Raw genomic sequence first — 25,440 nt, forward strand, 5'->3', positions numbered from 1 at the left:
AAAAGGATAGGTTTCAGAAACAAAATAAAAATGCTAATAACACTTCCTGGCTCTCAGATTTAAAAAGCACTAGAATGAATTTAAAATTCCGTCAGTCTTTTGCTAAATGTTCAATTAGCAAAATAACATGTCATATTTCTAATTTGGAAATAGTATTATATTGATTATAGTTACACAAATTCAGGTTCTCTCTCTCCTAGGTAATAACTGAGGGCAAGGACTTGGACATTATAACTTTTTACACTGCTCATTTTCCTTGCTGGTATGTAATAGGTTCAAAAGACATATTTTTGCTGAATGCCTGGGTGAACTGAATAAAAACAATTACCCAGGTTTTTCTATGATTGGTTTTTCAAAACTAGTTTTCTACATGATGCATTTTTTACATCCTAAGGTACAAGAACCTATACAATTTTTATTAGTGATCTTGAATATTCTCAGGAAATTCCTTTAGCCAAGCATTGTTCCTAACTCATTCTCTTTAAAACAGTTATGCTATTTATTCTTTGTTTGGCTTTACCAGTTATATTCTAAGTGGTTTTGGAAAAGGGATAGAACTTTTTGACAAATCTCCAAATCACTGTATCCCCATTGTTTTTGAATTCAGCCTTTGTAGAAGCAGATACTTAGAGACAATTTCTAATGTTTTTCTGCTTTTGAATCACAGAATATTAATCTACAATACAGTCTTAGGCTAATATTAGTGGATAGCTTCTGCACACACTACCCACAGTACTGGTGGCAGGCAGGCAGGCAGTCAATCAACCAGAGATGGAAGTCATTTGGAGATAATGTTCCAAAGATAACATTCAAATCAGATGTGATTTTAACACAGAAATGACTTTCAAGGCTCTTTTACGCTATTCACATATTAATGAGGAGTCTCGAGCTTGGCCTTTCTCAGAATCCCAAGAAAGAGTGATTTGCCTATAAATGTTTGGAGGTCTAAAGAGTCTGGAGAGTGTTTTAGAAGGACAAACACTCATCATCAACTTCCGCTGACTTCTGGGACCTGGAAGCACTGGCTGCTGTGAAGTGGAATTCTGCCTCTTATCCTCAATGAGCCAGTGCCTCCGCATGAAATGCCACGTTCTTGTCCATTCTATTTTGGAGCCATTCGACTGGAAGCTGTTTGAGGCTAGTGGTCATCTCTCATTTGTCTTGCCACTCAGGAACAACACAGTGCCTAGCACAGAGTAGGCATTTCCGAACCTTTACTGAATAAATGGATGGACGAATGAATAAATGAAAGAAAGGGAGAAGTGAAAGATAGAAGGAAAGGAAAAGGGAAGAGAGAAAAGAGCTGACCTAGCAACTCATTACAAGCTTGTCTGACAGGATGCAAATGTGAAATCACCACTTCAGGAAATTCCTGTGTGTTCGACTCGGATCTCTGCACACTACCCACACACACATTTCAAATATGTCACTATGAGTAGAGAGAGAAGGAGGGGATTATGGCAGTGTGAATACTACCAATCTGTCCCATAATTACTAAGAGAATGAGGGACCTTTAGTTTTAGGCCTACGTTCTCAAGTCAAAAGATCTGGATTTGAGTGCTTTACTTTCTTCTTGGCATTTATGTTCAAAAACGTGTCATTGGAAATTTATGTCATTTACCAATTCTCATGGTTTTTTTTTTTTCTCCCCACTAGACTGTCACCCTCATGAGGGCAGAATCTTATCTGCCTTGTTCACTGCTATATCCCCAGCACCTAATAAAGTGCTCCATAAATAGGAGCTAATACACATTTATGGAATGAATGAATGGATAAATAAATAAACAAATGAATCCAAAAAGCAACTCTACCACTTTTAAAATGTGTGACTTTAGGCAAATGACTTACCCTCTCTGGGCCTTAGATTCTCCCATCTAGAGAGTTATAGATTGAATGAAATAATATATATAAAACCTTAGCATAATGCTTAATATATACAAGAATGAAGAGAAATGAGCTATTTTGCTAAGAGAAATTTCAGAACATTAATAGAATTTCCCCCACAGTATTTATTCCCTTTTGCCTCTTGACTGCTTCATGAGGAGCTGTAACTTGAAGGGGTTCACCTCCTTCAGAAGTAGAAAGGACTGAGGAGTTGGTAACTGGCTTTTGGGTCTCAGAAGTCATTCATAAGTTTGACCATGAACTTTAGAGACCACCTGAGAATAAAAATAAAACTTTTCTGTTCACTATGCCTTCCCTCTACTACTTTTCTAGCTAAATAAAAATCTCTGGATTGGAAATTAGAAGGATCCAAAGGAAACTTAGATATTATGTGTCCCTGAGAAAAGTGTAAGGAAACACTCTAGAAGTTTCTGAAAACTGAGTGAAAGGTACCACTTGGCTTCCTTTTGCAGGGACACAGGCCTGGGACATTTCCCAAGTCCAGAGTGGGGAGTGGGGGCAACAGACAGAAGAGTTACCCTAGACCAGACCTACCTCCCCAGTGCCTTGCATCAGGGGACCCGCCAACTGATGGGAACGACTGACTTATACCACTACTTACTCTCAAGGACGGCAAATTTGGAACAAAAATTAAAACTAAGTTTAGTTATAAAATTAAATTTCTTGCATAATTGAGCTTATGGCAATAGGATGAGGCTAAGGAGATGAGGAGGAGGAAGATCCTATAATGGGCATGTGCTGTGAGTAGGACTATCTATTTGAGAGAAAAGAAATGATAAGGCACAAGAAATGAGAGCTTTACCCCTCTTAGAATCCTCCTCCTCCTCCTCCCATGGTCCCTCCTGTTCGGAAGCAAAAGCCACCTCTGACCCTGGCACTTGCTAGCTGACCAGTCTGGTCTCTCTCCACCTGGGTTTCCTCATCTGGAAGTTGGGTATTATAACAGCTCTTCATTTATTTTATGCTATGATGAAGTGAGATATAAAAGTTAGTTATAAAATGTAAATTGCTCTAGAGATGCTAGGAATATTTGCTATTTTTCTTCTAAATAAAGACATAAAGACTTCCATATATGCAAAGGACTGACTTGCACATAGAAAAACAAAAACCAAAAAATCTGAGTCAAATTTGTGGACAAATGCTCTAGGAAGATATACGCATTTTCAGGAATCTAAGCATAATCTGATTGTTCAATCAGGATCCTTTTTACAAATAGTGTACATGAGCGGGCAGATCTATGTTGGCTGCATAATAACGTATTTAAAGCATGGTGGTATTTAGATCTTTCTGAAGAAAACAATGAGAAAGAAATATATGTACTTCTGTTTTATGTTTAAGTCCCTAAAATTGACATTTATTAGTACTTAGGTTACATAGATATTAATGCTGGTGACCTTATTTTTCCAGAAACAGACCCAAGAAATGCCACTTACTTCTTAAGGTCATTTTAGGTCAATTCTGGAAAACTGTGGAAAAGCAGCATTGTTTACCCTCTCTACTTCTCCGGAACTCTCTGAGTTTTCCTGGAATCAAGGCAAGAACCATGTACCCAAGTCAGTACACCCAGGGGCATAAACCTGATCAGTCCTCCCCTTCCTCCTCACAGCCATGCTCCTTTGCCAGTGAGAAAAGCCATTCTTCCCTGGCAGGCTGCTGGAAATGTGAGAGAGTTGCTACCTGGGAGTGAGGAGGACAGTTTTTCTTGGGCTTGAGGTTTGTGCATCGGGTACTATGGCAACATTCTGGATGAAGGATATGATCAGTATGCAAATCCTCATCGCTATCATTATAAGGCAGTTAGATTTCAACACACTAAAGGGGTATTTTGTAATTATACCGAGCATATTTATGTTTACTCCATTTTCCTGCCTCAATTTTAAATTAAGCAGACCCATTTTTAATGTGAAATCTGCTTATGTTGAACAATTTAGGAATTGGTAATGTACTTTACATTTAGGTGATATTAAAAACGCTGTGCATGCGTGTGTGTATTTTTCCTGTCTTCAGCAACTCGGAAACAGAAAAATACAACAATTTGTAAGCAGCAAAAAACAAATATTTTCTATTTTGTGTTATTGTATGTTTCTTCTTATTATGATGTCCTGTGTATTGGGGGGTCTTTTGACTGAAGAATATTTTATACCTAGTGCCTTGCTAATTACACAAATTCAAGTGAACTTTACGAAATACAATCAAGAATAAGAATGACAGTTCAAACCATTACAAGAAAACTGGCTTTCTGCCCAGTAAGATCAACTGGAAACACAGTTCTAAAGAACAGAACTGTTACATGGCCTTTCCTTGAAGGTTCAATTCAATCTCCTTCCCAGGGAATCCTGGGGCTCAGTTTTCCATCTACAGGGAGCAGGGTTGGATAAAATCTCTGCACCCTGCCAATTGTGAGAACTGTTGGTTTCCTGTTGTGTTGTGTTTGGATAGGCGTGTCAACCATGTTCATGTTTATGAAGATACCGTGCACCAAGCAGTCTTATGCATTCACCCGGTTCACCTGGTTCACCCCACCCATCGGGAAATGAATCATATGCATTAGACTTTTCTTCTATTTAAAAAATTTTGTATTTATTGTCACTTGATTCTTAAGCTATTAAATGTTTCCTCTTTGCATATATGGAGTCTCCATCTGCATGAATAGCCTAGTTGTGTCTCCCTCACCTGTCTCCCCACATCTTAATATCAGGCTGGTATAAAGCAGGGAAGGATGTGTTGATGCACTTTGCTAACTCTTGGCCTAGGTGTTGGACAGGAAAGGAGAAGCTCCATGACAACAGCCTACCTGTGAGCATGCCTTCATTCACCACACAGCTTCCGTCAATCAGAATAGCATCACAAGGTAGTGAGAATTTTCCTGGAAGAATAAGAGTATCTCCAGGAACCAAGAGACGGGATTCCAGCTCCTGCAAACCTACACAACAGCAAAAGTTTCATGACTGGCTGATCTATTCCTGTTTTTACTGAAAAATGCAAGTGGCTGAGAACTCTAAACCGACCTGTTGACCAAGGACCACCCTACACATTCACTTGCTCCAGCTCCTTTCTGCTCATTTGTAGAATCACAGAAGCCAGGATTAGGGATTTGATTCCAGGCCCATAGCTAAAGATTACCAGAGCAACAAGATTCTATCTTGATCTTAGTACTTGGGACAGTTCTCTGTCCATAGGAGATACTCCAGGGTATCGGTCATCTAAGAGGTGCCCCTTTAATGCTGCTTACTTGCTGGGGCTGGGCTCCTAACCCACTTGGCACACTTTGGATTGGGGCCTAGTGTAAATCATTCAGACAGCTTCTGCTGCCCTAGGGTGAAGCTCCTCACTCCTTGCAAAGAACCATGGCCTCCCCACCCCAGGCTAAATCCAGAGAAAATGCCAAATGCCCAGCCATCAGCAATTTACAAGAATTATTCAGGGCTGGATTCTGGATAACGGATTAAAATGTTATGATTCAGGGTCTGTTTGGGATGGTTATTAAGGGAATTCAAAAAGCCTTAAGAAGGCTGACTGAGCAACATTCAAATGAGTGAAGTATGGGAGGCAGAGGGAACTGGAAGCAGCCCAGACACTGGGTGGAAATGATTCAATCAAGGCAAGGCATGCAAAGTACCCAGGTTACAAAATTCAGTGAGGGGCTCACCTTCCGGGTCCTGCAAATGCAGAGGAAATTTAGCATGATCTTTCCTCCTTAAGTTTTGCATCTTAGAAGCCTTATTTGCCTCACTTTAGCCCCAGACCTGGGTTTAATCAGAGAAGACTTTTCTCCTCAACTAATAATCAGTAACAGATGAGACTGATTCCACCCTGAAATATTAGGATGCTGAAGCTGGCAGAACATAACACTTACCTGTGCCCTTTACGGTGACCGTAACCTGGACTTTGTTGTGATCCTCCACAAGGTTGTGCAGCTTGACTGATTGCTGCCAATTCAAAGTTCACATTTAAACGTCGGATAGTCCATAACTTGAAAACCACATGATCTCAGTACAGTAAAAACAGAGCCTGCCATCACAGCCAAAGCGACTGTGGGCAAAGGGTCAAGCTCTGCTTTTGATGCTTCTGCTTCCCTACCCCGACCCCTACCCTGGCCAAGCCCCAACCAGTAGCAAAAAATATGCTAATACATGTAATACTATTTCAATTCCAGGAAACATAATGTACAACCACCCTGCCCAAGGACCAACGTTAAGTCCTGAGGCTGCACTTCTTGAAGGCACACGATGAAGCAGGGGAAAGACAACAAGACCATGAACAGGTTACTTTCCCTCTTGGGACCTCTTTCCCGTCTATAAAACAATGAAGCTGAATTTGATTTTTACATTGCAAGAGCCTGGGAATATTTGGGCTGTTTTGATTTTATGTGGAACAGCCATCCCTTCCTTTATGAACAGGTGGATTTTCATCTTGGAGATGTCTGCAGATTAGACCAGTGCTGCTCGTTTTGGAAGCCTGGTACTTCCAGTAAGGCATTATTATTCAACCTAACTCCCTTTTCCTCATCTGAAAATGGAGACAATAGCAGTATCTGTTTCAGATGGCTTTTAAAATTTAGTTAGTGCTTATCTTAGTTCTCCCTTTGGATAGTACTCATTACCATGGTAAGAGCTCAGTAAGTATTAATGATTAATAAAAGTTGTTGCTGGATAAACAATTGTCGAAGTGCGTCAGCTGGGAAGATCTGCTTGGGGTGGAATTCATTGAGATATGACCCTGGGCAAAGTGAAAGAATTGGAAGCTGCCTGGAGAAGTGGAGGCAGTCTCCTGGGAAAACTCAGGAGAGGGGAAGGCAGAGGTGAGAGAGTATGTTCTCCACACATTTCCCCATATAGACTGTAGGGGGCGCCATCAGCTGGGGCGTTCCTGGAAGGCGCAGCCCGGCTCACCTGGATATTCGGAAGAGATCTGAATACTGTCAACAGTACTGAAACACAGCCCAGCTTAATGCAAGTATAAAACTTTCCTTGCAGATGTTAGGGTCAGTTATTTTTATCTGTCCTATTGATTATTTTTAGCTGATGGTAGCCAATGTCACCAGACTAAGACAAGCATTATACACAATTATGTAACTTTCCTCTTGAGAAATATAATAAATTCCGTGTTTTTATTTATACAGAACAATTTATTCTTTAGTTCAGTTTTTTATAAAAAGCTACATTTCGAACATTTGGACCAACCGAGTGGAAGAAGTGATATTACTGTTTGTTAGGTACATATTCAGTGCCTTAAATTGATTCCTGTGGCTTGCCAAGTGGGGCATCCATTTTAATGATGGATAATGGTGAGAAAGTCAGCTTCGGTTCTGTGACAAGAAAACTGGATTCAGTCAGGATTCCTGATTTGTGGGTCAGGTTTACACACTAACCAGCCATGTACCCCTATGTAAGAAATTTCACATGATAAGTTAGTTGTTCCTTCTCCCTGAACAAGTGACGTTGAATTGAATCATTTTCAGTTACCTTCCAAAACTGAGCATGGTCTGATACTGATTTATTTTGCATATCAGAGATTTATTCAAAGCCCCCAAGGCTTCATAGAGGAAATACCCAGCGTTTCTAATGGCTCACATTTATTATTTTTAAACAGTTTAGAACATTAAGCAACTACTCTGTGCCAGGCACAGTGGGTGAGCAGCTGGAACGTATTGCTTGATTTTTTTTTCTACTCCTCAACCTAATCCCACAATGAAAATGTTATCATCTCCAATGTACATATAACAAAATAAAATCCAAACAAAAGCAAAACCAAGACAAAATAGGGGCTTGCAAATGTTAAAGTAACTTGCCTACAATCATTCACTTACTAAGTATTAAGATTGACAATAAAACCCTAGTTCATCTGGCTCTAAAGCCTTTTCTGTTGATGAATACATTCTCCTAAAGTGCTTGAAAATAGCTTTTTTTTCCTGTAAGAAGATAAATAACCTTCCTTATAAATTTCTTTAAGTTGCTTTCTTGCTTAGCAAACTCTTTTAGTCAATGCCATGATAACTTCAACCTAGCTTAAGAGGATGATAATCAACACATTTGGAAGTGGTGAAGTATGAGTTCATAATGATTGACTGTAGCTCTCAAAACTCATTACGGCATCAAGCCGGATTTATTCATCAGGCTTAGCGTTCTGTGAGACCTGCCATGCTTCCACGCCTTTGTTCAAGCTCATACTCCGAATGCTCACCCAGGTTTTCCACTAGCAAACTCTTCCGAATCCTTCACATAAAGCCCTTCTCAAATGTCACCTCCACCCTGTAGGTCACTAACATCCCCAGAAAGGATTAATCGTTCCGCTGTCTGTGTTCCCACCAGTATTAGTGAACTGATCACATTCCATTGCAGCTGTTTTCTCGTCAGGTCTCCCCTGGGAAGCAGGCAGTTCCAAGAAGACCCAAGTACTCATGCAGGTACCCTGGGAGTCTGTCTATCCCGTGGTAGGCCCTCAGCAAACACTTATTTAATAGAACTGAATTATTTTCCTCCTCCCAGCAACACTGGAGAAGGATAATGTAAGCATCCTCTTCCAGCTAATGTACCAGGAAACTCTACAAACGCGGGTTTCTATGACAACCAACCAGTTAGGAGAACGGGAGGGCTGTGATGCTTGCCCTGATTTGGAAGCTGTGATGCCTGCTTTTCCTCAGGCCCCCTCTGGTTTCTCCCATCCCTGTTTAGTGGGACCAGGATCAGTTTCCAAGACTAATTTGCATATTGTTATTACTGGGCATCTGTTGCTGTGTGTTCTTGCGTCTGCTGTGGCTGGATTTCCTCCAGAGATGAGTAATGAGGGCATTAACTCAGGTATCTTTTGAGTCCAGTTCCGTCATGACTGAAGGCAAGGCACGGTGGGTCAGATACTCTCCGGGCTATTTCTAGCAGCGGCCTGTGGAGCCAGCGACGGAGTGTGCGAATCAGCTCAGTGTTAATACAGCTGAATGCCAACCCAACTTGCACTCACACCTGCACCAAACTTGCTAGGGGCTGCCACGGGGTTTTTCTCGGCTTAGGCAAGGTTACTCTCTCTTTGCGGCGTGATTTGGGGCTAGCGTAGATAGAGAATGATAGCTTATTCCACTCCCGCCGACACCACTTCCCCTCTTGCAATTTTCAAGGCTGGTATTTGTTTAGCAGGATTTAGAGAGGGCCGAAGCCTTTCCCCGGTCTTTTTGTAATAAAATGATCAAACAATGGTTTACTGCTCCAAGGAAACTCCTAGGTCACTTTGAAATTTTGCTCGGTGGGACGGTGTGAAATACTTGACTTGGAATCAGGAAACCTGGGGCCACGGTCTGCATAGCCACCATCACACCGCAAGCCTGAGCAAGTCACTTCCCCTCCCTGACTGTTCCTGCTCTTCCCGCTCCGGTGGTGGGAGAATACAACCGTCACCCGTGTATCTTTTTAGAGTTTGCCCTGCCCCACACAAGCACCTGTTGCGGATGTGGGAACCCACTTTAAATAGCGAAGAGCTAAAGAAATATTGATTGTTGGGGATTTGTGACTTCAGCTGCAAAGATAGTTTCAGGAAATTGGCTTATTTGCTGTGGTGTTACCAGTCGCTTTACAGGGTGGGTCAGATAAGCTTTTGTTAACAAATGGGAGATGCTAACGGGATTAGTGTCTCTTTGTTAAAGAACTCTTGGGCAGTACTGGGTTCACGTGAAGTTCCCAGGCCAGTTGCTACTTTTAGCAAAGACATTTTGGAACTATTAAAATGTAGAACCTGAATGTTCAAGATTCATTAAGGATTTTAAAATAAATATTAAGAAAGCTACAAATGGAAAAACAGAGCATACCTACTTTTGGAAAAGGAGAACTTGATAAGCAAAACAGGAAACCCGGAAACCCAGAAAAGGAAAAGAGAAACATATTTGACTACACACATTTTTAAATACCTGGGAAAAGTCAAGGTCAAAAGAAGAAAGATGGATTAATAAAATGAAATTTTTCCACATGTACGATGGACATGAAGAGACAGTAAGTAGAAAAGAAAAGTGCATATATCTATTAGAGAAAAATGTGTCTAATCTCACCAATAATCAGCAAAATGTAAATTAAAACAACGATGGGACATAATTTAAAAAATGTTAGCTTGAAAAATTATAAACATTAGTATATAACACCAAATGCTGGTGAGGATCTGGGGAAATGGATACTCTCATATGTTGCTGTTATTTTATTTGAAGAAAATAATATCTCAGTATCTATTAACATCCAAAATTGTATCTTTTGATTCAACAACGTGGCTTTTGGTTGCTTTGTTAAAAAAAAAAAAAAAAAAGCTGTGAACACTAAAATGTAAGGATACATCTATAGTGTAGTTGTGTGTAATTCAGCATACTTATGGAAAAATTGGAGAGGAAGCCCCTATTTTCCATAAAGAAAAGGATTGTTGAATAACTTATGATATACCATGGAATGTCACACCATGATTTTTGAAACATGGTTTAGAATTATTTATTTACCTGGTGGATGCCACTGCATGTATTGTAAAGTGAAAAATACAAGTTCCAGATTAATACTCAAAGTACATTCCTGTTTTAATAAAACAAATTAATAAGTATATAAATAAATCTCCATATAAACTAGTATTTCTGTGCATCCTATAGAGTAGAAAGAGTGAAAAATACGTCCACTGATGATGCCATTGTAAATAACTAAATAGATGTATTTGGATCCTAGTGCTTAAAATTGTCCTTTGGTGGATTCCTCTGGAACAATAGCTCTTAAACTTTTAGCATGCATAGCAATTACCTGTAATGAAACTGTGAAAAAGCACAGATTCCTGTTTTACCCTGAATATTTTGATTTAATAGGTCAAGAGCTTAGGAGACTTGAGTAATTCTCTCACTGAAACATTGCCCTCTAGAGTAAAGAATCAAACCTATTTTTTCTGTAACCCTTCCCCCAGGAATCTCCATATTTCTTTTCTGTTTCCCTCAAGACAGTTATACCTAAGTTCTAAGTGAAGAAATGGACATTGTAAAGAAATTTTTTTTAAAGATTTTATTTATTTATTTGACAGACAGAGACCACAAGTAGGCAGAGAGGCAGGCAGAGAGAGAGAGAGAGAGAAAGAGGAAGCAGGCTCCCTGCGGAGCAGAGAGCCTGATTCGGGGCTAGATCCCAGGACCCTGGGATCATGACCTGAGCCAAAGGCAGAGACTAACCCACTGAGCCACCCATGCGCCCCTGTAAAGAAATTTTAAAAGAGAGACTGAAGTTTGTCATAAACGTGTAGATGGGAAATGTGTAGAACAAAAACAGTGTTTAAGTGGGGGAAATATGTGGAAACACTCTGGGGGGCGTAACATAGCATGCAGTAACACCCCATTTAATTGGGACCCATTGATTACAGGTAACAGAAATTTGTTAAGTTGGCTTAGGCAGGTGAGAATTTGTGAAGATGCAGGGATGTCTATAAACCTAAGGTGTGAAGTGAAGCCAGGGGTCTCAAGGGATCCCAACAGAAACAGGAAACGCTATGAGGAGCAGGTCATTCATTCTTTTTCTCTTCTCCCTCAGCCTCTCCCCTGGACTCCATATTGCTCTCCTTGTGTTTCACTGTGTATTTGGCTCATTATTTTGCTCTTTCTTTGCATAGTGTTTTCTCTGTCCCCACACAGGGATCAAAGGTAGCCACTCTGGTCCTAGCTAGCAGCATTTCTCAGATCACATTTCTAACAGAGTATAACAAACAGCTTCAAGCCCTTAGGCTTGGATCCCAGGCAAAAAGTTATGTTGGCATCATTCCTGTCAACAAACTGGCTTCTCCAGAGTCTGGTGACCTCTGTTCCAACTATGTGTGCCGGTGCAAAGATAGAGCCAGTGGAACAAACTAGCTGCAGGCTGCTAGAGCTCGGGGTGCTCTCAATGGTCAGAGAAGAGGAGGGAGGCAGAGCACTTGCTCCAAAATATGTGTACTTAATTTCATGCCTGTCAAAGGGTAGGAGGCTGGAGAGAGTAACCCAAGTTCATGGGTCCAGCCCCTGTTGAAGTCTGCTATACTTTATGTCCTTGGGTTCTATGAGCTACTGGTACATATTTATAATATATATCCATTGGATGATTAGGGTAGTTTAAGTAGGTTTCTATTATTTGTACACATCCTGACCTGATTTGTTTATCTGATTGGTAGGCTAACACCTAATAGTTGCACCTAAGGGTCTAATAGGAAGTGACTCCAGTCTAACACATGTGCCCAGATTTCTAGTGGTCAGAAAATTTCTTAGTAGTGTTCTGAAATTTTCAAGGGCTCTTTTTCATTCCTTATTTGTGGCCCGGGCAAAATAATAGAACCCTCATGGTGAGACCTAAAAAAATAGAGCATAGCCTCCACCATTTACAGCTGAGGAAAGTGAATCCAAGGAAAACAGAGTCCAGAGAGTCATACAATGAGTGAGCCAGTGGTCGTTAGCAGCCTGTCCCCATATTCCCATGACACTTCCCTATTCACATTATAGGGCTCCTCCCTTCCATCTCTGTGCCCACTCCCATCTGTCCATTGCCAACTTTCCCCACTCCAGACATAATAATAAAAACAATGACAGAATACTGATGATAACAAGAACTAACATTTGGTGAGAGTCTACTATATATGAATATAAATATTCAAATTCATGGTTCCATTTAATTCTCTCAGCTGTAACATCAACACACACATACACACACACACACACACACACACACACACACACACACCTCTTATAGATGAGGAAGCTGATTATAATAGCGTCAAGTAACACAAATAGGAGAGGTGAGGGGGAGATTTTTAACTTGAGTAGATAAGATCTCCACACCACAAAAGTCTTCAGACAGTTCTGTATTTTTCCTGAGAACATTTAGATTGTTTGTGATGATGTATTTGAGTGAATGTATGTAGCTGTCTCTCCTGCGGAATGAAGGACGTGAGGGTAGGATCGTATTCACTGATGTTTGACTTAAGCCAGAAAGTGTATGAATGGCTTGCAGGTATCAAATTAGATATTCTAATAAAGCAAAGATTTCTCCAAATCTGGGAACTATAAATTCTATTTGTGGGCTTCACATTACATACATTTATCATACGACCAAGGTAAAAGCTTAGGACGCTATGATTTCCTATTGTGGCTGGCAGAATGTGTCAGATCTTTTATTATCCTTTTATTATCTATTTTCATGCTTTTGCCCAAATGCTTAGACTTCACCGAAAGGACTGTCACTCTTCCCCCTGACTTGGCAGCCAGGAAGAAAGTATTCACCACCACCAAAGGCGGTTTATGGGTCACTGTTAATATTTTCGTGATTTAAATTAGTTTGTGAAAAAAACACACATGGGCACTCATTTTTAAAAAAGAAAAGAAAAAACAGAAACAAATAAACAAAACAGGGCCCTGTCATCCTCTCTCTCTAGTTCATAGAATTTCCATTCATTTAACTTTTCATGTTTAGGTTCTGTTTTCTAACTTTTTACATACTTATTGCTTCTCTTCCATTTCTCATCCAACATTTCATAACTCAAAATTTGTAGGATCTAAACCAGATAAAGAACCAATATTAGACCTAATATTTGTTGAGCGACTGAAATAGAATTGGAATAAAAGGTCCCTTTCAGTGACTCTTGTGTCAATACCCTGTGTCTGCCTTACTGACACGTGCTCAGAGCTTACTCTGCGGGTATCTAGAACTCATCTCTCTTCTCACACGTGTGTTCGACTTCCATCCCCAGCTGCAGTACTAGCTTTCTGCCGATGAAATATTGCCTATGCAGTAGAATTTTGTTGTATAAGGAGCCAGAAGCCCCGACTCTCTCATGAACCCCCTTTCTGACCTGGAACAAGCACTCTAGATCTTAATTCCTTCCCTCTCAATGAAGGATGAAGTTGGAGACGAGATGGTTTCAGCAGGTCAGTAGGATTGACAGACTGACAAATTGTGCTGTACCACCATCTGCCCCCCAACCCCATGTATACAAAGCTAATTCCATGCTCAAGTTTTCAAAAAATATACAATAAATACAGCAAGACATCTTTTTGGAGTGGCCTCATGATTCAGCCTGATGACTCTTAAGCAAAGTTGCAGAACATTTTCTAGAAAGATGTTGTGGGAAGCTGAGACTTGCAGGGACTATAGGATTATAAGTAATATTCCAGAAAATTTTATTTCAGAATGCATTGTCATATTATTTATAAGACTGATTTTAAAAAAAAAAAAGGAAGGCTTTAAATGGCTATAAGATGAACAATAATGGAAAGTTACTATGTTGGCATCATTAATCCATCACAGCATTCTTTCCCACCATATTCAGACACAACCTCAGAGTCCTTCCAAACATAGTATGCCATTCAGCCTTCAGTCAATAATCAGACTTTACAAGAACATTTTCATCTACCTGCCAGTAGTGAAGCACTTTTCCTGAGATCCCTCATTGAGTAAGACCTTGCTTTTTGCTTTATGACATAAGTTTAACAAAGCAACTCCTTGCTCTCAGTAGAAATCCTGTAGGTTTTGCTGTGTGGGCACCAGAAGCTAAATAGAATCCCAGTGTGATTTCAGCTCTTACCTGTCGCAAATCATACACACTTAAGACAATGGAGAGAACAGATAAGATGATGATGGCCACAGAGTATTCTACGTAACCTTGAGACAGCCACAAAGTTAGGGTAAAGGCTTGGAACACGTAGAATGGATTTAAAACCTGCAGGTACAAAAACTGCATTTCAGTCACTTGCATGGATCTTAGTGGCAATCAGGACGATGTCATTTCTGTATGGAAATTTTTTTTAATATTTTTTTAAAATATTTTATTTATTTATTTGACAGACAGAGATCGCAAGTAGGCAGAGAGGCAGGCAGAGAGAGAGGAGGAAGCAGGCTCCCCGCTGAGCAGAGAGCCCAATATGGGGCTCGATCCCAGTACCCTGGGATCATGACCTGAGCCAAAGGCAGAGGCTTTAACCCACTGAGCCACCCAGGCGCCCCCTTTTTTAAATTTTTTACAACACACAATGATCTCTAATATTCAGGAATTCACTTAGAACTCAATTTTGGTAGAGAAAATGTCAAGCACGGGGAATGTGCTATGGTGGAAGCAAAGTTATTTTAAGCACTCAGAGCCTGACCACACATTGATCATTCTTATTTCTTTTGAACTTTGAAAAATATTTTAGGGCTGTCTGGGTGGCTTAGTTGGTTAAGTGTCTGGCTTCGGCTCGGGTCATGATCTCGGAGTCCTGGGATTGAGTCCTGCTTTGAGCTCCCTGCTCAGCGGGGATCCTGCTTCTCCCTCTACCTCTACCCCTTCCCCCACTCATGCTCCCTCGCTCACTCTCTCTCTCAAATAAATGAATAAAATCTTTAAAAACAAAAAAAAAAAAAGAAAAAATATTTTATCAATAACAAAATCTAACAAGTTATCTTTTTAAACAGCATTTACCCATAATGGAAGAGAATTATGATCTAGTCTCTCTTTTTTTTTTCTAAAGATTTTATTTATTTATTTGACGGAGAGAGAGAGAGATCACAAGCAGGCAGAGAGAGAGGAGGAAGCAGGCTCCCTGCTGAGCAGAGAGCCCTATGCGGGGCTTGATCCCAGGACCCTGAGATCATGACCTGAGCCGAAGGCAGAGGTTTAACCCACTGACCCACTCAGGGACCCCAATTTAGTCTATTTTAAAAACAAACTTCAGCTTTGACCATTTTATTGCATTCTTCATGTGATCACATACTGCAGATTGAGTCAAGGTGTGTGAGGAAGATGCAAGACTGCACTTGTATCCAGGTCATTTAAAAATAACAGACTCTTCATGTCACAGGTCTTAGCATGATGCTTTCAGAGTCAGGCAAGTCAGCACAGGCCTGCCCTTTAGGGACCATTGTACCCAAAGCTGTGGTGAAAACCATGGGTGGAATCTATCCCCAGCCCAAAGCTGGCCATCCATGCACATAGTTTTTTGGTCTCTTTATAACACCTTTAACTTTTTTTAAGCCCTCAATTGTCCCCATTTTGGCTTTGCTGACCCCACTATTAATGATAGCAGAGAGAGCAAACCTGAGGAGCTAGAGTGATATGATGTACACACATAGCATGAATTAAAGAGCCCATCTGAGCAAAACAAGGATTCTTTTCTTTTCTTTTTTTTAAAGATTTTATTTATTTATTTGACAGTCATAGATCACAAGTGGGCAAAGAAGCAGGCAGAGGGAGAGAGGTGGAAGCAGGCTCCCCACTGAGCAGAGAGCCCAATGCGGGATTCAATCTCAGGACCCTAGGATCATGACCGGAGCCGAAGGCAGAAGCTTAACCCACTGAGCCACCCAGGCCCCCCTAAGGATTATTTTCTAGATAAAGTGCTCTTTATGATGATTATGAATTGGATGCAGTATTACCTAAAACCAGTGCTACTCTTTCTACCTCTACCTTCTATAATTCTCTAACATGTTAAATAAACTTCTCTTTTAGTCCTGAAAATGAACTGATATCAGGTTAATAAGTTAATGGGCTTTATCTTAAGAGTTCTTTAAACCCTTGGATATATTTTGTACATTAACAAAGCTTTTGTTCCTTAATGTTTCTTATTATTTCCATGGCAACATGCTTTCCTTAGAAATTATAGCTCTTTTGTCATGTATAAAATGTTTTAATTGTAGATTATGCACTAATGATAATATGATTTTGAGTTTGTATAAATTCCATAGAAAATTGGTTAAATACTTCTTGTGTAAGAAACAACACCATCATAACTAATTTAGCTCCCTTGTTCAATATTCTTTTGAAATCAAATACAAAATAGTTTTATCTGCTTTTTTCCTACTAAAGGCTTAGTAAGTAGGTGGAGGAAATACTACCACTCCTTTCAAAATAGACCAAATTGATACTTGGGAGAATCTTCAGCAGTTTGAAAACAAATAAGAAGTTTATTTATTTTTTTAAAGATTGTATTTCTTTATTTACTTGAGAGAGAGAGAGAGAGAGAACACAGCATGGGAAGCAGCAGGCAGAGGCAGAGAGAGAGAGAAGCAAGCTTTCAGAGCGGGGAACCCAATGTGGGGCTCTATCCCAAGATCCTGGGATCATGACCCGAGTTGAAGGCAGATGCTTAACAACTGAGCCACCCAGGTGCCCCATGAATAAGAAGTTTAAAAAGCAGCCTGTTTTTTGATAGTGGAGGAAACTGTGTGGATGTGGAGAAATAGGGTAAATGGGAAAATCTCAGTACCTTCCAATCAATTTTTCTGTGAACCTTAGATTGCTCTAAAAAAAGTCTAATAATAAAACATTATTTTGAAAAACATGTCTTGCTAAACAAAATGTCCATCATTTTTAATTAGAAATAGATTAGAAACACGCAGCATGGAGTGGAAACCAGCACAATCAGCCACTGGGTTCCACATAAGTACTGGAGAGTGATGGCTAGGAATTCAGTGATGTGGGGAGTAAGACCAACAGTGTTCCACAATTATCAGGAGACCAAACCAGGGTTGCCCTCCTGCCCCAGAGCAGAGGCCAAGAAAAGTCACAACCAGCAACTGTTCCCTAGCAGAGGGTGGAGAAGGAAACAACAGAGTTCACAGTGCAACTGTGAACCTGGCCAAATCCCAACTGGCTCAGGGCCTATGTCTACTAGATCCTGGGAAGCAGAGCCCCCACCCTCAGGAAAGGTCCTGGCTCTGAATGGAGAACCCTGGGACCACTAAGAGGCAGGCAAACTCAGAGCCTTCTAGGAGGGTGAGTGAACACAGAGAGAAAGACAGAAATGGAGGCAGGGGAAGGCCCACTGATGGGAAGCCACCACCACCACCACCACTGCCACCGTCATCACCGCCATCACCACTTTCACTACCATCATCACCACCACCAGCACCACCAGCACCACTGCCACCACCACAGCCACTACCATCACCACCATCACCACTGCCACCACCGCCACCACCACTAATAATAGTAACTTCAAAGCACACAAAGAAAATATTCCAAAAATAAATAAATAAATGGGCTCCCTAACAAAAAAATCATTCTCAAGAAAATTAATATGATAGAGTAACATGAGAAAGACCAAACAATTCCATTTAAAATAGTCAAAAAGATCATAGAAGTAATAACATTACTCCCACCAGCATTACAACCACCATCAGAAACATAAGAAAATAATTTAAAAAAAAAAAGGAAAATATGAAACAGCAATATGTCTCTCACACTGGGATGGGATTTTTTTTTAAAGTGGATTTTACTTTAAAACAAGTGGTTATTGAAAAGGACCAGTTAGAAATCCTGGAATAGGGGCACCTGGGTGGCTCAGTTGGTTAAATGTTTGCCTCTTTGATTTTGGGTCAGGCCATTATCTCAGGATCATGAGATTGAGCCCCACAACAGGCTCCATGCTCAGTGGGGGGGGGTCTGCTTGGGATTCTCTCTCCCTGTGCCCCTCTCCCTACTTGTGTTCATGCTCTCTCTCTCTCTCTTTCTCTTTGCTTTTGCTCACTCTCTCAAATAAACAAATACATCTTTTTAAAAATCCTGGAATAAAAAATATATATTTATCAAAATATTTTTAAAAAAAGAAAAGAAAAGAAAAAAAAACCTCTATGGACAGGAAAGCATAGACTAAAAACAATAGGGAATAAAAAGAAGTTATATGAAACACAGATAGGGAACACAATAGGAAATAAAAAGAAGTTATATGAAACACAGATTTTGTTCAGATCAAAGTATCCATGTGTTACCTGAAATTCCCCGGTGTACTAAGAAGTAAAAAGTAAACAACCAAAAAAATTTTTTTTTCAAAAATAGACAAAAACAGTTAGTTACCTGTTTAGCAAGCAGCTTCCATATAGGCTGGATTTCTACCTCAATGGCATTGGGCCCGCACACTAATCTTCTGTAGGAGATTGATCACCTATTAGTAACACATCTAAAACCTCATCGGTAAGTGAGTACACGCCAAACTAAGCAAAAGTCACTGCTCTACCCTCTAGGCACTTTGTGCCTTTAATCAAAAATTAATGTGCATATCCTAAAAAATTAACGTATTTTTAAAAGGAAAGTGCATGATGGACAAAGTTGTTTTTCCTAGTTAAAAAATATCTTAAGTACAATGTAACTCAAGAATCAAAATGAAGTTAGTAAGGCATTTTGAGTTATTTTTTAAATAATTCCATTATATTCTAGGAACAGCTAAAAAGACACGTATCTGAAGATGCTCCCAGAATTCTCAGGCATTCGAAATTGCTCTCTACTGTAGAGACTTTATCCATTTTACCTTGGTCTCTTCAGCACCTAGGACAGGCCTTTAATGTATGAAAATAAATGCATGAATGAATGAGCTAATGAATTGGAAGAGGACATATGGTCTTCACAGTTAACCTTTGTAAATCCACATATATGTACATTCCAATAAGAAGCTCTTATGTTTGTGTAACATTTAACAATTTACAGAGTTCTCACACAAGATTTTCTCATTTGATTGTCAATCAAATGGTCCAAAGGTAAGGGACAATATCCCCATCGTTCCAATGGGAAAAACTATTCATTTGGGTGTTTTGGCAAAAGCATGCATATCTAGTATTAATTGTGACAATACAACTTTTAAGCACAGGTGACTGTCAGAAACTGCACTTAGCCTTTTGTATGTATTATCTTCTGTAATCCCCATATTACCCCAATGAGGTTTCATATTACCGTCCTTATTATAAAGAACACTGAGCTTCAGATAAAGTCAGTAACTCTGCCAGTCTCAGAGCTAGAAAGAAGCAGATCCAGGTTTCACAACCTGGTTTCCATGCCTCAACTTCACAGTCCATGAGCACCAATGGTGCAGTGTGTATTATGGGTTCTTTAGCTAAGCCATGACATCGCTGAGCCCAAGTTTGTCTGACTTCCAAGCCATGCCTTTCCAAGTGCAATTATTGCTTGCCTGGGTCCAAGAGGACTCAAACCAGGGTTTTCTGACCCCATATGTGAAAACCCTGAGGTGCAGAGATGCTGGAAGACAGAAAGGTCAAACAGTATGTGTTACTGGTTTGGAATGTTATGTGTCTCCAAACTTCACACTGGGAAGGGAACGTAACCAAGCCACTTGGTGCACAGGATCCTTTCCGCATTCTGTGGAAATAACTTATTGTTGGCAAAGTGTCAGAACTTCTCAGAATCCTGAACTTGGTCTTCTCCCTCCCTATCTCTCTGCTTAGAATACCCCTCCCACAATCTTCAATTTATAAAGGCCCACTTAGGCTTTGAGAGTCAAATCTGATGATCGAGCTTAAGGCTGGAGAAATCTGAGATTTAATAAACCTGGATTTGAATCCAGCTAAGGCTTAGCTGCTCCCTAGACCTGGAACTAGATTTCCCACATCTTTGTATGGCCTACTCTCTCATTTCATTCAGGTCTTTCTTCAAATAGCACTTCCTTAATGGAGTTTTCTTTAACAATTCTATTGAGAACAGCCACCCTGATACTCAACTCAGATTCTCTTTATCTCCTTATCCTATCTCATTTTTCTCTATAGTGTGTTGATAATCTGAAATTGTACCTAATTTTTTACATGTTAGTAAGCATGCAACAAGGGACTCTTATCATTCCCTATAATATAGGCTTCTCGAAGATACTGATATATCTTGAATGCCTAAAATAGGGCCTAATACATATACTACTCTCAAGTAATATTTGTTGAATGAATGAGGGGTGAGCCTCAGTTCCCTTACCTATAAAATGGGTTTGATAACACATTCCGGATAAAACTGCTATCAGTAACATATAACATAAACAAGTAAAGCATTTAGCACAAGTGCCAAGGGCATGACAAGCTCTCAATAAATGCCAGTTATCTTTCAAGTCTTCCTTAGTCCTACAGGCACAATTAACTGTGTTTTCCTCTCCTCCAACATGCCTCCTTTTCTTAGTGGTAGCAGGCACCTCTTTGAATTGTAGCATATAGTTATATATCTTTTTCTTCAAATTTCCTAGACCCTCTTTAATCGCAGGGATGGAGCCTTTTCAACTCTGTTTTCTTAACATCTAGAGGCACACTGTATGAAAGAGAATGTTCCGTAAATATTGGGATTAATTAATGAGGACCTTTGTGAGCCATGTCTAGAATGCTTTCTCCCCTAACAAGTCTGAAAATCCAGTTCACAGAACTATAGACGCACACAGTTGTGAAAAGTCAGTTTAGAAAGAAACAAGGCAAGTGCCTGATGTTCTTCATCTTTTTCTGTCTGGTGACATGGTTTCTGGTGTTACCATCAAAAGGAGAGGAGCTCATTTCCCATGAGAACTGAGACCCAACAGATTAATCAGTGCCTATAGATTATCCTTTTTAGGGCTTGTCTGAGACACGTTTGGATCACAGTCTGGCATACCTCTTGCTGCTTGGTCTTTTCCACCATCTCTTGCCAAAAGATATTGTGCATTTAGGGATCATGTACTCATCTCAGTCTGAGCACAAAGAAGTATTTTCAGGGACATTGACCAATGGCTGAGCAACCAGAAGGAATAGAAGTCTTGAAGCTGGAAATATGAGGAAAGTTCCAAGGAACAGAGGAGATTACACACCCTGACTTTAAAAATCTGACAAGCTGGAAGGGAAAAGTCATCCTAGAATTATTCCAAGTGGCTTTTTAGAACTAAATAGGCTGAATAAAATTATGTAGACTTGCCTAATATTCAGAACTATTCATTAGAAGTATAATTTCTTTGGAGGCAGAAGGTCCCTCTCCAAAAGAGATTGAAATATTTCTTAACAGGGAAGCTGTGGAAAGCATTTCTGGGTTGGCTCTAAGCTACACTTGAAGAATCACTGAGCTTTCCTGCAACTGTTCCATAATAGTAAATCTACTGCGATGTATTTATTTCTGAAAAACCAAATATAAGTGACTAGAAATACTTTCTTTTGGGATGGTCTATGTCTGTTTTCAATTTTATTGTTTGTTCATTCATTCATTTTTTCAATTTATTCACCAAATAATTATGGTGAATATGTGTGAGGCTCCAGATGGTGAATCCTAGAGTTGGGGTCCTCAAGGAGGTAGGACTGTGTCAGAATCACTAGTGACCTTTTTCAAACCACACATGTCCACTCTGATTCCATTCTGATAAGCCACCAAAGAAGTCCTTGGCAGGAGGGGAGATCTGAAGTTTCCTAAATAGTTAAGGCTAATCCAGGGGGTTCTGGCATGACCCACTTCAGTGAACTTTAGAATTTTCAGGGAGCAAGCTCGTAGAACTAAAAAATGTTCCTCCAGTTCATGAATGAATAGAAATAGGAACAGGGGACCTCCTAGAACATTTTTCTTCCCTGAGACTGTCTGAAAAGTTCTCTTCAGGACAATGTTATCTCTCCTGATGTCCCGAGTTGCCTTTTTGCTGCAGAGATGTGTGCATTTTCCATTGTTGCCTGGCGGCAAGGAAGCCTAAAGAGAATATTGTATTTAGACTTTGTGGCTTTTTGTTATCAGAGAATTTTGTGATTCTTCTTCCTTTACTACTCATGTTGCATCCTTGCTTTTCATAAAGGCAAGCTTATATCCATTCAGGAAATTAATCTAATATCACACAACCAACAAATGAATTGATCACATTTAATTTTTGAAAAAAAAGCGCTAGTCTTACACTAAAAAATTAAGGGGGAAAATAGTTTACATTCTACTTACTTGCTTTACTGTCCAATTTAAAAAGGCCATAAATAAAATCTGCCTATATATTTATAAGGACATTATCTCCTCTATTCTTCATATCTGGGAAACTATTATATATATACATATATGTGTGTGTGTGTATATATATATATATATATATATATATATATATATATACACATATATATATGACTCTTTGTCTTGCTTATTAGATTGTCAAGTTCTTTACTGCATGGGCCAGATTTAAATTGAATTATGTATGATGTTTTTTAAATGTTTATTAAAGCTTGGCACTTGATAAATAAGGACAAACATGAGGTAGCTACATTGCTGGGCAATCTTTCCTATGGAAATGGTGTCCTAGGCAAAGGCAAAGTATATCTGTGATAATCAATTAAATTTCCTAATTAGATCAACTCTTTGCATACCTGGTACTTAATGCTATTAAACCAGTATGTTTTTAATGACTTTGAAAATATTTTTTGTTTCAGAGTATTAAGCATTGCATCTGAAATCTTATATAATGATATTCTTTCTAAGGCATTTTGCAAATATTGCCAGAATCTAGATGCCTTGTTCATTTTTCAACATGTCCAGGCAGTATGAAAAGTTTAAAAACAATAGCAGATAGGTAATTCTTAGAGTTGATATGCGTATGGATCGTGGGGCTGCTAAAAGTGCATTTTCTGCTCTTACCACCACCCTTAACTCCTACTAGATCAGAATTATGGGGGTGGGCCCAAGAACCTGTATTTTAAGTACCAGATTGCTTCTTAGCTTGAGAAGTTGTGTTTCTGATGGACTGGAAGAAGGGCAGGCAGGAAATGTCATTAAAATGGGCAAGAAATGAAGGTGATTATTAAGATTCTGGGGAAGGCTTGCAATGGTTTACTTTCAGACTCATCAGGATTCACCATTTCAGATGATAGATGAGGGAACCAGGAACTCGAAATCTCCATGGGTTAATGAGCAGCATAAGCATTTCTATACTATTTTACACTATTATGTCCTAATCTATGTGCACTTATAGATCTCATTCTCACAATTATACCACTGTTCTTTGTCTCTCTTTCCCAATAGTCAATGAATGCCTCTGGAGCAATGACTAAGCCTTATTTATCCTTAGATATCCTAGTTCCTTCCAAAGTGCCTAGCATAGCAGGAGACATTCAGTTCATAGGTCAACAAATATATTACTATATTCATTCATTCTGTAAATACCTATCAAACTTCTACCATGAATCAGGCACTGTTCCAGGTACCTGGATACAATGATGAATGACAATACAATGGTGAATGACACAACTACCTGAACAAACAAAATCCTCATCTCTAGGCTGTTTCTTCACAGGAAAATGCAGTCATAGTATTGTCTTTCTTTCTCTCAGAGGATTTGAAGGATGAGGAAGCAGATATCTATGAAATGACTCAAGATTTTTTGAGGAAAGAAAAAAAAAGACAACAAAAAGGAGAATGTTTTGCAGTCCCGAGAGGGGAAAAATCAAATATTATTTGATTGGCTTTTCTTTTTAATAAGTTTGCCTAAGATGAGAACAACTTAAAGTATATCTTTGTTGCTGGTAGATAAACTGGGATTATAGGAGGCTGATAAAACATTAAGTCAACAGTTCACTGATCATAAGCCATTTGATATCTCACTTTTTGCTGGCAGAGTTTATTTCAGGGAGTGTCACAAACCCTACCTGACCTCTTGTTCTTCACTGGTCAGGCCCAATCCAAATGTGTGATGGATGTCGTGGCAGGAGTTGCTGTCTTCCAGTAGCCTAGGATGTGGTCAGGACAAGAAGCATGCTTCAGTTCATGGCATTCAACATATCAGTGCTTTTCCTTTATACCCTGGTGAATGTTGAGAAAAAGTCAAACTTACCCGACTTTCTGAAACCTCTTCTCCAAGTAGTCCCAAATGTACCTGATTTTCTGCACTTGGATACATCGCAGCTGCAATTACAAATGTGATAGGACAAAGTAAAGCCCATGGTGTTAGTGAGGTCCAAGTCCCAATGCCATGCGCACTTTCCTTGATACCTTGCAATTCCCAGCCCAGCACTGTGACATTCAGAACTTCCATCCAACAAACATTTGCATTATTCTTTTTTAAAAAAACATGCCATAACATTGCACTCAAAATTACTTACTTTTAATTCTGGCTTCAATACGGCTTTGTTAATGACAGAGTGGCGGTCAGCCACCACGGGTTCTTCTGGATTCTTGCTAATGGGGAACTTTAGTGTGGATAAGTAGAGGCATGTAACTTTCTTCCTCATATATCTTTGAAATTCATCCTAGAGAAAACAATCCAGCCCATGAAATTTTCAAATGTCATGTATTTAATAAGACAATCAACCAAATACCTACCTAGACTAATGGTTACCAAGAGCCTCAGCATTATATTGGAACTTGCTAGAAATGCAAATCCTCAACCCCACCACAAGCCTACTAAATCAGAAATTCTGGGATGAGGTCAGCAGTCTGTGTTTTAAGGAGCTCTCCAGGTCACTGATTTGCATTAAAATTTGAAAACCACTGTGCTAGAGAATACAGAGAAAGACACACTTTACTGGAGAGTTTTATATCCAGAAAACATTTTCTGGCTATCTTAAAAGTGACATATAGGTGTTTCAACTGTCTTCTTTCCCCTCAGAATATCTATTCTTAAAAAACTGAACTATTGGGGCACCTGGGTGGCTCAGTCGGTTAAGCATCTGCCTTCGGCTCAGGTCATGATCCCAGGGCCCTGGGATCGAGTCCCACAGTATGCTCCCTGCTCAGAAGGAGGCTGTTTCTCCCTCTCCCTCTGCCTTCTGTTCCCTCTGCTTGTGTGCTCTATCTCTGTCAAATAAATAAATAAAATCTTCCAAAAAAAAAAAAAAAAAAAACAGCAAACTGAACTATTCTTTCTGTGTT

The 25,440-nt window shown here is 39.6% G+C and overlaps 1 protein-coding gene across 1 annotated transcript in view; it reads right to left on the reverse strand.

The window, feature by feature from the left end:
- LOC116862607 (probable cation-transporting ATPase 13A5) overlaps window positions 1-24,818 on the reverse strand; it is a gene marked incomplete at its 5' end in the record, with an annotated part of 82,806 nt that extends 57,988 nt beyond the window's left edge. Inside the window, 7 exons of the mRNA XM_032849965.1 lie at window positions 4,700-4,828; window positions 5,762-5,834; window positions 14,446-14,580; window positions 18,691-18,760; window positions 24,219-24,299; window positions 24,404-24,474; window positions 24,672-24,818. Of these exons, the coding sequence (XP_032705856.1) occupies window positions 4,700-4,828; window positions 5,762-5,834; window positions 14,446-14,580; window positions 18,691-18,760; window positions 24,219-24,299; window positions 24,404-24,474; window positions 24,672-24,818 (706 nt within the window). The remainder of the gene's footprint in view (window positions 1-4,699; window positions 4,829-5,761; window positions 5,835-14,445; window positions 14,581-18,690; window positions 18,761-24,218; window positions 24,300-24,403; window positions 24,475-24,671) is intronic.
- Between the last annotated feature and the right edge of the window lie 622 nt (window positions 24,819-25,440).

The sequence above is a fragment of the Lontra canadensis genome, unplaced genomic scaffold (assembly GCF_010015895.1).
Source record: "Lontra canadensis isolate GAN:19392208 unplaced genomic scaffold, GSC_riverotter_1.0 scaffold273, whole genome shotgun sequence".
In the NCBI taxonomy this organism is placed as follows: Eukaryota; Metazoa; Chordata; class Mammalia; order Carnivora; family Mustelidae; genus Lontra; species Lontra canadensis.